Here is a 14,361-nt window from a genome sequence, read left to right on the forward strand (position 1 = left end):
GCGCTCTGGGGCGCCCTCGGGACGCACCCGGGGCCCGGGGAGAGCGGCCGTGGGTGTGCCCGGGGGGCGTGACTCCGGGCGGGGACAGGCGGTGGGTGTGTCCGGGGCGCGGCTATGGGTGTGTCCGGAGGCGTGGCCGGGCCGTAGGCGGTGCTGCCGCGGGACTCGCGGTGCGGCCGCCGGCGGAGCAGGAAATGGAGGCGTGAGCGGGCGGAGCGGCCGGGGCTCCGCGCCCAGCGCTGACCGCGGGCTCGCCGCCGCCGCCGCCCTCCCGCACCGCCCCGGCCCGCCCCCGCCGCGGGGCCGGCATGTGAGGCTGCCCGGCGGCGGCGCCTCCCTGCGCGGCTGGGCCGGCGCGGCCCCCGCACCGCTGCGCGCCGCCCGCGGGAGGGGAGCCCCGGCGCGGCCCCCGGAGCGCAGCGCGGCGGTGCATGGGGCGGCGCGGCCGGCGGTGCGGACCATGCCGCGGAAGGAGCTGCCGCTGCCCGAGGGCTGGGAGGAGGCGCGGGACTACGACGGGAAGGTGTATTACATCGACCACGGCAGCCGCACCACCAGCTGGGTCGACCCCCGCGACAGGTGGGCGGCGGCGGGGCGGGCGGGGACCCCGCGGTCCCGGTGTGCGCGGAGAGCCCGGCGCGGCTCCCCGTGAGCCCGGCCGGTACCTGCTGCCATCCCCCAGCTCCGCTCGGGCTCCGCGGCACGGGAGGGCAGGGCGGGACGGCGGTGGCGTTACCTGCGGGCCTGGCCGGGCAGTGGCGCCTGCCGGCTGCACGGGAGGGGAGGGGAGAGATGGAGGGGGCTCAGCGAGTTGTGTTATTGCAGTTGTGGTCTCTCTCCTTGGCCGGCCCCAGCCGTGCTGCGGACTCGCAGCGCACGCTGCTCCGCCGCTGCGGTCGGCGCGGCCATGCGGCCCTGGCGGGGCTGGGAGCCCGCCCGGGGCACGCCGGAGGAGCGGCGGTGGCTCGGAGCGGTGCGGAGGGACAAGGTGGGGTCGCAGAGGTGTCGGCGGGCCCTGCCCTGCATCGGGGCCCATCTCTGCGAGCAGCTGCGTGGCCTTATCGAGCTTGGCCATCGCGGAGGTCACTGACTTCAGGGTGTGTCTCTGATCGCCCCTCTTTGCCGCCTTCTTCCCTGCGGTATCCCCTTGCTCCTACTTGCTCTGAGTAGTTCTTTTCCTGCATCGCTCACTTTAAAAAAGTAAGATAAACAGAAAACAGGGTGCTGCTCAAGACGAGGTCGTTTTCCAAGCAACACTCTGTCCTAGCATGTTGTAGTTCCATGCTTGAGGCAGTCATGGTGAGCCAGAGCACGGGAGCTCTAACATGCAGGAAGCTCAATTACTGGATCACAGTTGAAATCAGAAGTTTTTAAATTTCTTGTTTAATGCTTTTTTAGCTGAAGTTGCCAGAAACAGGAACTGGAAAATCCATCCTAGTGAGTTGGAAATGCCAACCATCTGAACTATGCAGTTTGTCATTGATAAATTTCACACGCTTCCCCATCTGACAGTGAGTGTTTGCCTTGTTATGGGGCAGAAAGTGCGATTTCTGAATTTGTGTTCCTTTCTTCCCCTTGCTTCAGTGATCAGCTCCTTGAAGGGGCTTCCATTCTTGGTGGGATGTCAGGACTTTGCCTTCGCTCCGTTTGCTTAGATGGATTTTTCGTTAAGCATGGAAGTGAATGATTGTCCAGTTTTACAAGATTTCAAGGAGTGTTCTGCATTCCAGGAATAATCCTTGTGTGTACTATACACAAATGTAACCTGCTGCCAGCCAGGGAACTTGTCTTGGGGTTCAGTTTTAGGAATGTGGTTGAGAAGGGACAGTAACAGTTTTGTTCCAAGGTGTTTCTTTAACCTTCGTAAAAGCTGATGGAAGCTTAAATTAGGAATGCTTTCCTGGCATCCTTATTTTGTTCAGAGAATGAAGACATGTGAGAAATCTAATAGGCCTAATGCAGGCTTATAAAAATTCCTGTATGTCCTTGGTTAGTGATTCAAGAGTGACAGAAATGACTAAATGGGTGCCTTATTTAGCCGTGTGTGCTGAGCTGTCGCAGAATCATTACCTGCTCACCACTGATAGAGAATAATCAAACACATACTGATAACTTCTATCACATGACACTTGTTGTACACATAAAAATACACTTGAATACACGTGGCCCTGACGAGCTTTGCATCCGAGTCATCTTCCAGTAGTGCTGCCAAGGAAACAGCCTGCATTGGACACTGCCCCTGAAGATCTGCAAGGTTTTGAAGATTTTATTGGCCCACAGTAGAACCACTATGCGACACAACACTTGCCCATCATCTGGTGGACCATGAGCTTTTATAGGTTGAAATTCTCCTTTGCTATACAGGAAAGAAGTTTCTCTTCCAAGTAATTACCACTTGCAGTGAAAACCAGGGGATGGGAGATTTCTGAGCAGCTCAGGTCATAAGATGTCTGCTCCGTGCAGGGGAGTGAACTTGGATTTACACACTGAGCACTGAACTTTATCACTGTATTTTAAGTTTAAATGTTTGAAAGCATAGCCTTTTACAAGTCGTATTTAATATTGCTGCAGCTGAGATGTTTGTTTGTGAATTTGCTATAGTGCTCTGGGTGCTGTGCTTACACATTCTGTCTGTAACCCAGCAAAAAGCAATAGATATTGGGTAACATGGCTGTAGAAATGCAAGTTTGAGAAATGTGGAGGAGATGGGTGTGTTAGGGCTCACTCTGAACCCAGTGTCAGTGGGGACCTTTGTAAATCTGATCAGTTTATTCAGCAGGTAGCAACTGGTAATGAAAGAACACAGGTTTTTAAACCTTCCCTAAATCTTTCATTCTAGCTTAATTTAGTGGAAATTAACATGAGCAGGGGGGATACATACCATCTAGCTTCAGGGCCTGGGCCATCCCATTGTTTGTGACAGCAGGTTTGTAGTCCTGCTGAGGCTGGTTTAACAGGCTGCCAGGGAAGTAGACCTGGCTGTGGGATCTGCAGCAGGAAAGGGGAGGAAGGGGGTGAAAGCTGGAACCTCAGCTGGCCTTGGGCTGTAAAATCAAAAGCTGGGCTGGTGCTTTTCCACTCCAGTCCTGCTGATGGGCTGTTGGTGAGAGGGGCTGTTAGGCTTTGCTGGGAAGAGGTCGCTGGCACCTGGTGGCATCTCAGTGTCCTGTAGAGCTGACCTGAGCGATGCTCAGGTGCCTGGAATCTTGGTTGGAGCAACTGCATGTCAGAGCACTTTTACCTCCTGCCTTTTAAGACTCAGGGCAGTCTTGGGAAACCTGTGGATGTTGGAGCATTTTGGGAAATCATCTAAGATTAAATAATCTGAAGAATTTTGTGATTTAACTGTTGCTGTCCCTGTGGTGTGGTGTAACAGAAAAGAATCAAGGTAATTCATATTACAGGAATTTCAGGTTAAAAAGCTCTAAGGCAATTCTTCTGAACAGGTGGGGGAAAAACCAAAACCCTGCTGTGTTTTCCCTTTTGAAAGAGGAAGCTCACATAGCTGACTTTTTTTTGTAGATCTGTTTGAAATTAGATAATTCAGGAATTGAGTACAGTGTGATGGGAAATCAAACCTTGTTGAGCTGGGGGAGAAAATTTGTCATTCTTAGTTTTAAAGCTAAGCACAGCCTTTCAGGTCTGCACCAGTACATACCAATTGGTAAATCATGCCAGAGAGCTGTGTCAGTTGCTTTCTTAACACGGAGGGTGCATCTGCTCTGGAAGCTGCTGTGCTGGTGGCCAAAGAGAAAATACCAGTGGTATCTCAAGACTTTAGCACCAGCTACTGCCTGTTCTTAAGCATCAGCATGAGCATCACTTGAACAACAGAGTGCCCTGAGTGAGATTTCAGCTTTCATCAGAAGTGAGGATTAGAGATGGGAATCTCAGTTCCAGTGCTGTGCTGCCCTTGGGCTCTTTGCGCTAGGTTTAGGTGAACTTCTATTCTCCTTCAGACTGTAAGTAAGTATCCTCTTGTAAGAGGATAAAATTTTTTACTTCTCCTTGTCATTCAACACAGAAACTTCAGGATGCACTGAAAATTTGGTGATGCCTGATAATGTCCCACTCTTGAATATTTGTGTTGTACTCTCCTACTGGCCTGATGGTGTAAGTGGCTTTTTCTAGGTTATTTTAAATGGAGCTGACTGAACTTCTCATTTCACTTCTATCACTGGACTCCTGCTGAGAATGAAAGCTATTGAAATAGGAGCAATTGTAGCTTAAATTTGGTGAAGTTACTAAACAGCATCAGATATTTTCAGTTTTGGGAGGCAGCAGTGCGTTAGCTGACAGCCCTTCATTTCTTTGAAGGCTCTTGTTGCTATAAAGGGCTGGGAGATTTTCGTTAAATGAAAGCCCAGATTCTGCATTTGGTACATAAATTCCCTTCCTACTCCACATGGAGGTTTTTGCAGTCTGCACCTCCAAAGCAGAGCTTTGGTGGAGAGATTTGCCAAGGTTGAGGGCCAATGCATGTGGCATCATGTGTATTTAAAATAGTTAGGACCACCTATTTACTCAGGAAGATTCAGCTTTGCTGAGCCCAAGGATTTTAGTGGAGAAAAGTCAGGTATATCATAGAGAGAGCACCATCATCTAGCCATGCCCTTCTAGGCTTTATGTGAAATGCTGCAGAGTATTGTCTCCTCTGCATCATTCTGATCTTTAAACTTTTCATCCCCAGTCTGCTCTGCACACTTGGTCTACAAACTGCCTTTATTAAAGATTTAGAAATGTCAGCATTGTGCTAAAATTTCCTGTGTAACTGTCTACTCCTTGGATTACTTGCTTAAATGTAGAATAACTTTAATGACTGGAATAAAGCTGCTATAGCCAACTTAAATGTGAGAATCCTTCAAAATAAAAGGGCTGAAAGAAGGGAGGGCAATGAAAGGCAGCAGGAACAAAAGGCACTGTGCTCTTCTGTAGATGAAAATCAGTAAGCATAAGGAGAAGAGAGAAAAATTCTCCAAGATAGAAAAACCAGGGGAGAGAAATGCTCTTTCATCAGTGCCAACAGCATAGGTCATGCAGCTGAAGGCTGCTAGTTTGATGCCTGTTGTTGCCTTTCTTTGCTGATATCTAGCTAAGCACCCTGTCATATATATGTGAATCTGCTGCTTTCTCATGTTTGCATTCCCCAAAATAGCTGACTGCTTTATAAGGAGCAGGCAGCTCAGTGTGTGCCCATAGAAACTGCTGATGACCATTTTGCACAAGTACAGAAGTGAGTGACAAAAACTCGGTCTTCAAAGTCATCCAAATGCCATCCCTGGGAGCAGGTGTCCTAATGTGTAGGATTTGTGCTGTTCTTACTTTTTTCCATAGTCATTGGTTTATGTAGGTGCTAATATAGAGGGAGACAAGGACAGCAAGTAAGATTATTGTGATATTTGAAGTTATTTTAATTTATTAGTACCAAGAGTTAGGTCAGGATGCACCTGCAGCTGGGAAAAGTGAGTTGGAGCTGAAATCCATCACATCGCTGCAGTTATAAAAAAACAGACTTTATTATTTTGGGGGGTTTTTTGGTTGACTTTTTTTCCCCTGAACTGCCCAGACAAGCCAGTTTAGGTTGTCTTGGATGCTTTGGAGACTACAGGGACTAGCTTCAGAGCCAGTGTGCGTCCTCAGTTGTGTAAGCTCACCTCACACTGGGGAGGGAACTGGAAACAACAGGCGTGATGGTTTTTAACAAGGCCATCACTGCTAAACGTGTGGTATGCACACGTGTATAGAGACAGAGGATGTTGGTAATGGCTTTAGAATGACAAAAAGCATTATTTTATCTTCCCTGTGGAACATGAGAAAAAAAAAGAGAAATGTGAGGCTTTGTTCGGCTCAGCAGCTTTTTAATGCATCTTGGGGAATTCTGATCTTAAAAGATCAGAAAGGCTTTTGAAGAAATCTTCATAAATCACATTGTTTAGAAATATGTAGGTTGAGCTTCATCTTCTGCTCTGGCAAGGTCATCTTGCTCACAAGTTCACTCCTTTAATTTAGCCTCAAAAACTGACAGCATGTAAAGTTAGTGACATTGCCAGTGACTGGAAACTTATTTGGCAATGGAATCAATATGTAGGTCATATATTTTCATATCAGAGTAGTTATCTTGATCTCCATCCAGTGGAATGGCAGGAAATTGGCCAGTAAATTCCAGAAGATGTGGTATGACAGGGGAGAGGTGGCTGCAGTGCTGGGCACCTGGGGCAGGTGCTTGGTGCTGTTGCTGTTGGGACACCTTAAGCTGCTGCTGCCAGGGTAAAACTCTGTATCAGTGCAGGGAGTGAGGTCTGCAAGCTGGTCTGGCTGAAAAATGTCATTTTGCTGTCTTGGTTCATTTTACAGAAACAGTTGATCCAGGTTGTGCATACTTGTGCAGAAGCTTGTGGTGGCACAGCTGGGGCTGAGCTGGGAGGCTTGGAGCAGTGGGAGTGGGGCTGGCTCTGGTGGCAACCCAGGAATGCTGCTGAGGGTGCACTTGTGAAACTGTCCCCAGGCACTTGACCTGGTCGGGCTCTCTGCCAGCCCAGCTGAGGAGGTGTTCCCAGGTGCTTAGCTCTGCCCCATGACTGCTGATCAAGTTTTACAGGAAGAATGGATTTTCACTTGCTGGAGCCTGTGTGAAACAAGCAATGAGGCAGAGCATCTCCTAAAGATACTCTTCACAGGGCAGCTTCATAGCTAGCACAGTTATGGGAAGATGAGTTTGCAGCAAAATTTTCCATGTCTGAGTTTGATTTAAATTCCTTTGGATTGTGCCAGAAAATTTACTGGAAGACATGGGAAGATTTGCCCAAAGGAGTTTAATGAAATAACTTGTACGTAAAGAAGTGATGTTTGCTAGGTGGCTCGGGGGGGTCCTGTCACTGAGTCACCACTCCACCTTTTGGGACTGGCTCTAATCTCAGTTGCTGGAGGAGTCTATTAGTAAATGATTGCTGTTGTGTGCTCCTGGAGGTGGCTGCAGGCTGCCAGGGCTGTCCTTGCTCTGTGCTCAGCGTTCCGAGCAGCGTCACTGCCCCACAGCGTGTTCCTGCATGCGTCACGGGCACTGCTGAGCTCACGTCTGACACGAGGGAAATGTCCTGGGCTGGGCTTGACACTCGGTTGTGTTGTATGGGACACCTTCAGGTCTTTCTCAGGGAGAGACCATACAGCTGGCTTGGAAAAGCCTTGCTGATCTCTCTATGCTGGGGCTGCCTGAACCTGGCAGCCTTGAGTGCTGCACCAGCAGGGCAAGTGTTAGCTGGAATAATTAATCAATAAAGAGGGGTGGCAGCAGCTTGGCAGAGTCAGGTGGAGGTATGTAGACTAGTGCTACTGCCTACACCTGTAGGAGAGCTATGCAGATTGACCACTTCCTTGGAGAGAAGTACTTCTTATGGTGGCTGGTTGCCATCCATGAGACCTGTTTAGTAAGGTTACGTGCTTTGCTTGTGGTAATGAGGACTTGGCTTTATTTGAGCAGTTTAAGCTCAGTTCTTGTTCACAGAGCCTAAGGTTACTGCTCCCTCCTCCCTTTAAAGCTACGTGCATAGATAATTGGCTGAACAAACAGAGGGCAAAACTGCTCCCTGCAGAAAAATAACTGCTTTTCACTGCCACTCATTCAGTGAAGTGGCATCTGGAAGACTCTCCAGATAGTCACAGGAGGTTTGGTGTGTAATAGGGAGATGCAAAGAAGCCAAATCCTACAGCTGTCAGTGTTCTCTGGTTTTTTCATGCTCTTGGATGGGTTCTCCTGGCTTGGTTTGTTCTCAGTTTGTGCTGATACTTACGGCTTCCACCCCAGCCACGATGTTCTGCAGCATAAGTACCCAACACATTTGAAAAACAGATGAATTGCTTTCTCAATCTCATAGAGGTGCTGTAGGGATTAATTAGTTCTCAAAAAGTGCTTTCTGGCTGAGATGTCAAACTGATGTTTCAGGACTAATGGTATTGTTTAGTGAAACTGTTCAGTTCTCCTCAAATGCCTAATTACTATTTTAGAAGAATGTACTCTATGGAGGGAGCTTTATTGATTTAAAGCACGCAATAAACAGTATTGATTTGCAAAAGGCAGTCATTCATATCTGCTCTGTGCGGAGTTGAGATGTAAGGTGGTCACACAGCTACTTTGAACCGAAATGTAAGTGAAACTGTTGCTTAAATGACCCTGCAACATCTTGCAGATTTCTCATATGTGACTTTCAACTGCCTTAATAGCCTTGTACTCAGTACAAGGGCAGTCCCCTGCCAAGGAGAAGGCTCTCTGCTATTTCATCCTTCACAACAGGATCCACATCCACAGGGAGGATGGCCTGCAGAGGAACACCAGTGGGTAAAATAACCTTCTGGACCCTTCAAGCAGCACAGGAAAATGTAGGTAACCCCATAATTGTCCTGTGAAGCCGTACTGTGGATAATTTTGCTTGTGCTAGGCATAGCTTTGGATATGATGAGCCAGCTGAGCCTCTGCAGCTGCTAGAAGACATGCTGGTGGCATAGCTGCACAGGCTATCCCCTTGGCCATGCAGCCTCCAGACTATCCAGTGCATGAATCCCATGGGACATCCTTTGAGGGGCTCAAGCAGGCTGGCTCCATGGCTTGGCAGCAGAAACCTGTTACAGCACGGCACCTGACCCCTGAGTGAACAGAAGGAGTCATCTCCTGACATCTTCATCCTGGACACTTGCTCCATTGTTGGACTGTTTGAAACACTGAGTATATATTTGAGCTGCTTATCCAAATTATCTCAAAGGGGATTTGGGTGGGGATGATAATGGAGAGTATTTGGCTGTCACATGTGATGCAGCTCTGCAAATTATCCAGCCTGTTTCCTATGAGGTATCTCAGTCTGGTGGCCTGTCTTGGGTGGTGCTGGGTATTTTTAGAAAAAATTGTAAGACTTAAATTAGGATGACCTATACTGTATGTAATTCCAGGTGAGCTTTTCATACTGATTGTGTCTTTAAAAAAAAATAAATATTCTTAGCATGAATAATATTTGGTATTGCAGAGTTTTGGCATAGTTAAACTTGAAATTAAATCATCACTTTGAACAGGCTTTTTTGTTGGTGCATGGATGTGGTGATGCTCAGGTGTATTTGATTAGTGGTATGTTAACCCTGCAAAGAGTAAGGAGGTTAAACTCTCCTGTTCAGTATATTATTCAACATTGCTCAACATGTGGTCTCTCTCCCCTTCAGCTGTCAGTTGACCCACTTGTTTAGATTTTTCTGAAATTCCTTGAAGTCGTCTCCACATCCAGCTAACCTAAATAGCTTGTCAGCCAGCAAGGCAGTAAGCCAGGTTTGCTATTTGTCTCTTCTTATGTCACTGGTAAGGATTTCACACCACAAGGTCTAAGCATCAGAGTTAACACAAGTTATTGCCTCAATGGGACTGTTTAATTCTTGTACGGACACATGCATAGAAGGCTTTAGGCTGTTTGACAGCTAGTTCTCAAAATGGTTTTCAGTATTCTAGACCTAGGCCGATATGTCTGGCAAAGAAATCTCTTTGCAGTCCTCAGTGAGTATTATTCTGTCTTATTTTAAGCTGTGTGTGCAGGGAAGTGAAACGTCATGGCTGCTGCCATGTGCCATGGTTTTCTGTGGCACTAAAGTTTTGTAAGATATCTTAGACTTAACTTTTCTATGTTTTGCTTTTTAAATTTGGATGTGAAAACTCAGCTGAGTTGGTCTATAATTCTGAATAAAGGCAGATACACTGCCATCTGTTAATTACTCATAGACTGCTGTGTGGCAGCCATGGTGAGTTTCTCATACGACTGGCTTACTAATGTTTCAGTTTAGAAGGTATCTGCCATCATCTGCCTGATGCTAATGAAAGCATAACCTAAATGTGAAAACTTTCTTAAAACACATCTTGTTTGCTTGTCTTATATTCCTTGGGCAGTACTCCTCACTTCCTTTTTAAGATGTCTTTTCAGGAGGAGATTGTGTGGATGGAAGGGGAGAGGTGCATGGCAGGAGCCTGGTGTGGTCATTTGCAAAAGGGTTGCATGGATAAAAATCTTAGTTTGCAAAGACAAATTTGCAACTGGTCACACAGAGTCCTCCACTCAGGCTTGTTTTCACACATCTTTTGTAAATGCCACTCTTATCCCTAAAGCAAATGTTCTGTGTTGAATTTTCTCATCTTTATTCTCTATTTGTCCAGTAGTCTGTAGCTAATACCCCAGAGTGCTTCCTGGTTTCTTTTCTATCTGCTCCCCAGATGCAGGCTCCTGCAGGTTTGGATGGTAGCTCTGACAAGTCGTGTTGCATCTTCAGTAGCTTGGCCGGGCTGGGGCTCCTTTCCAGTGGGGTTTGAGTCAGGTGCTGTGATTGTTCTTCCTTCCTGTTGGGAGAAGATCCCTCGACTGGTGGAGGAATACATGCCTGCAGCTGAGCACGCTGCAGTTCACAGCCTGGTCTAGACCTGCCTGTTTGGGGCTGGCAGGATTTGGTCTTGTGTCAGACAGTGTCCCATCGTGTGTCCGTGGCTGCTGTTAGAGGCCCAGGCAGCAAGATGGGCATGGAGACTGCTCTGGTTTTCTGAACAGAGCCAGGTGGCACCCGGTCCTTGAAAGAAGGTGGCATTTGGTGCAGTTGGCTCCTGCGTGTTGGGGTTTTGCCGTGGGTAGTAACAAAAATGAGAACAGCCCAAGTGGTTGTTCACACCCATAAACCTTCTGCTTGGAAATTTGCTTGTGGCACTTGCTTCTGATGGTGTGGCATGTTGGTAAGTGTTCCTTTGCAGTCAGATTTAATGCAGAACAGGTTTGCAGTGAAATAACCGAAGTTTAATGATTTTAACAATGCCCATTAAAGGCTTTATTGTTTGAATTACTTGTCTGGAGTAGTTGGGCAGCTGCGTGGCAACAACTCTCTGAATGACAGTACTGTCTCTTACCTCTTTTTGTTGAACACAGGCTGAAATGCTGTGTTGGTCCAGCTGCTTTGTGACCAGCCTAGATGCCTGTTCAAAGGTGTAGGAAATAATGGAGTTATGTCAGTATGAATTAGGGATTTCACAACAACGGTTTTATTATTTATGTTGTATTCTCCATCTTTATGGAGGGTTTATTCCCCCCTAGCTAGTGTCTTTGCAGTCAAAGGCAAGCTGTTGGCCTGTCATTTTATACCTCTATGCTCCCAGCTCTGGTGCACTCCTTTTTCCAGTGATTGTTTCTTCAACTTTTTCTCTCCCAAGCTGTATAACACTATTGCTTATTTCCCTTATGGCCATGTTTACGGGGTCTTTAAAGCCTTTTATAAGGAAGCACTTTGCCTGATGGGAGAAGGAGGTTTATGGGGTTAAAAAAAAAAAAGAGGCAAGAAATACGCTGTAGGTAATAGATTCCAAAAATGCAAATTTGTTTAAGCAACTTCTTAAAAAGAAGGGAGGGAGGAAAGAACTGAAGATTAAAACCTGTGTTTATATACATGTAGAAGCTGGAGGCAAAGCAATCCATTCATAAATATACAATAGGATTTATGTCACGGCGAGAAGTGCTACATGCATATTCATGTGTAATTTGCAAATCCTTTGGTGATTAAATACTTTACTCCAAGCTCAAGAACTAAATAACCTTCTTGTTGAAATGAGATGTCCAAAGGCTCTAATGCTTCTCCAGTGGAGGGGAAAGGCTGGGTGGTGTAATAGATCTGATACTTTAATTTTGACTCTATTAAAAGATTTTTGGTGTGCTTTGGGCTTTATTTTATTAGTATAATCAGGAAGTTTTGAACAAAGCATGAAGCAGAGAATTGCAAGAAGTATTGTAAAGCCTGTCGTGGTAAGAAAAGCAAATAGGCTTAGGAACTTGTTAGGATGTTTTTCTCAACTGATTTTAATGTCAAATACCTTTATCTAAACTTTCATATCCCACAGGTAAGTAAAGAATCAAACTAGTAACAGCCAAAGTATATAGTTTCTAACATCATGAATGGGGAAAAATACTGCTGTAAATAACTGTTTCCTGCACCTTGTGTTGCAGCCGATGAGAGCTCAGGGACGGTGCTGTGTTCCTGGGTAGGGTGTGGTGATGCGACTGGTTTATCTTGCCTGTCAGTCATCGCACTAAATGATAGTCTGCAAATGGGATGGCAACTGCCAGGCATCTTGCTGTGAGCAAACAGAGCTCAGCCTGTGCCTCTAACACCACTGTGATAAGATAAGGTTGGGACTTGTGCGATTCTGTGCTCTGTGCCTGCCCTCACCTTCCTCGGGATCCGAGGCAGCCCCATGTCCCCTCTACAGCCACCAGCTGCTCTGCTTGTGCAGCAGAGTGGTGGCCACATAGCGCTGGACCTCTGTGGTGGCTGGTGTTTGTGTATTGCTTTGGGCAATCACTAATGAACCAGAGCTGTTCTCAGTTCTTAAAACTGGACCTAAGCCTGTTCAGTTCCATCTAGGTAAATTCCCTGTATACCCTTTGGGGGAAGCTGTGGTTTATTCTTGTATCTGGACCATCACAAAGTGTTTCTTGCTGTCCTCTCTTGGTGTTCCTGATGGCTCATTTTGGAATTGCTCCTTTTGGTAGCTTTATGAGCTCTTTATCCTTTGTGCCCAGTTTTGTGTTGGGAGAATATAAAGTACATCAATGCTGGATGGGAGAAGCCAGCAGAGTTCTTGTGTTCTTTCTTCCCCACTGAGGTTAGTCCCTCGTTGAAAATTGTGTTGTCTGATTTAGTTTCCCTGCTCCTGTTCTGTAACAGCCCACCTGCGGGATGCTTTGATTGAGCTGAACAAGAAGACAGAGCAATGCACTCAACTCACTAAGGACTGTATATGCATTTTTCTGGCTGGCACAAGTGTAGCAAATTGCCCTTTTAGTCCTGTTTACTTGTTTTTCTCATTCAGTCACAGGTAGTTTCTGCTCCTTGGTGATCAGAGAAGAGCCCTGGATCCCCTGTTGCTGTCTTGTGCTGTGATCAGGGGGCATGTGGCAGAGGCACCGTCCCTTCTGTGCCTGGGGGCTCTGCTGTACAAAGCTGTACTTCAGCTGATTTGAAATAGTGTTTCCAGGTAACTCTGAAAAGCTGTTGCTTTTACAATGAGCAGGGAGAATTTGTATCCTCTGCCATGTCAGAGCAGCAGTGTGTCTAAGCTGGTGGCTGGTCACATAAGGGTGTGAAGATGTAGCCCTGAATACTTGAAGAACATGAATGGCTGTAGTTCTGTAGAAAGCACAAAACTGAGCTAAACAAACCCGGTTCTCCTTAAGCTAACTCCAGAGTTGGTGATTTCTTGGCTTCATAGGGTGAACACTTCACCCATCAAGCAGTTCAGATGCACACAGGGGAATGGCTGGTGTGAGGTGTGTGTTTCTGATTACTGTGACCAGATGTATGAGCTGGTTTTATTTCAGTATTTTTTCTTATATGTTGATGAGGAAAGCTAGAAGAGATAAAATTATTAACAAATCCCATGTTTTAAATGAGTGCTGTTCAGGTAGAGGCTGGGTGGGAGGTGAATTTGATTCCCCCCCCTGTTTTAGTAACCATAAGTGGTTGCCTCTGGATCGATCTCAGAAGGGTGCAGTGAACCATTGCTTACAGTACTGTAACCACTTGTAATTTTGCTGGTGAAAGAAGTAAAAATCTTTGCCCTAGAGGTTGGTTCTGGCTGTGGGATTGAGCACAAGCCCCACTGGCAGGGCTGGAGCAGTGAGGAGTGACTGAGCCATCCTGCTGTGGGAGGTGGCCATTCCTTTAGCCCAGGTGCCCATCTGACTCCTCACTTGAGTTTGCTGGCATGCAGAAAACTGCTCCCTCTCTTTCTGGACACAGTTTCTGCTGCTGCAGTAAGCTGGAACAGCCCAAGGACTCTCTGGCAGCAGCAGCATGTTGGGGTGGGAGTGACCTTCCTACCAAGCATGGTTCCCCTGGAAAGTCGTGGCTCACTCCTGAGCTGCTGTCAGTGCAGTTGTGCTGTGCTTGCCTGGCAGCATGGCTGGTGAGTGTGGGTTCAGCCAGGCAGCTGTGTCACTTGTAGTTTGTCTTTCAAAGCAGACAGCTTAAATATCAGATTGATGCTTTCTCAGTGCTGCACTGTGGGCTGTAATTCCATCTGCTGCGACACGATGAAGGTGACACCTGGAAAGGTATGTGCTGCTTTCTGGATGTCCTCCCTGTATCTGCTGCATTGCATGGAGGCACCATTTTACCTGCTTGTTGGCCTTGCTCAGCATGTGGTTGCTTGGGAGCCTAGCAAAACACTCAATATTTTCTCTGAAGTGCTGCTAGAATTTCAATGTCACGTTTCATTCATCCTGAGCACTGCCGTTTCTGCAGTACCACCGCCCTTTGTCTTCACTGCTTTGGAACAGTAGAAGCATCTGTTTATGCCATTGATTT

The 14,361-nt window shown here is 47.0% G+C and overlaps 1 protein-coding gene across 1 annotated transcript in view; it reads left to right on the forward strand.

Moving 5' to 3' along the window:
• Positions 1-285: 285 nt before the first annotated feature.
• The window catches only part of WWC1 (WW and C2 domain containing 1), a 68,166-nt gene continuing 54,090 nt past the window's right edge, over positions 286-14,361 (forward strand). Inside the window, exon 1 of the mRNA XM_032124869.1 lies at positions 286-579. Coding sequence (XP_031980760.1) covers positions 461-579 — 119 coding nt within the window. The 5' untranslated portion in view covers positions 286-460. The remainder of the gene's footprint in view (positions 580-14,361) is intronic.

This window comes from Corvus moneduloides, chromosome 15 (assembly GCF_009650955.1).
Source record: "Corvus moneduloides isolate bCorMon1 chromosome 15, bCorMon1.pri, whole genome shotgun sequence".
NCBI classification, from domain to species: domain Eukaryota; kingdom Metazoa; phylum Chordata; class Aves; order Passeriformes; family Corvidae; genus Corvus; species Corvus moneduloides.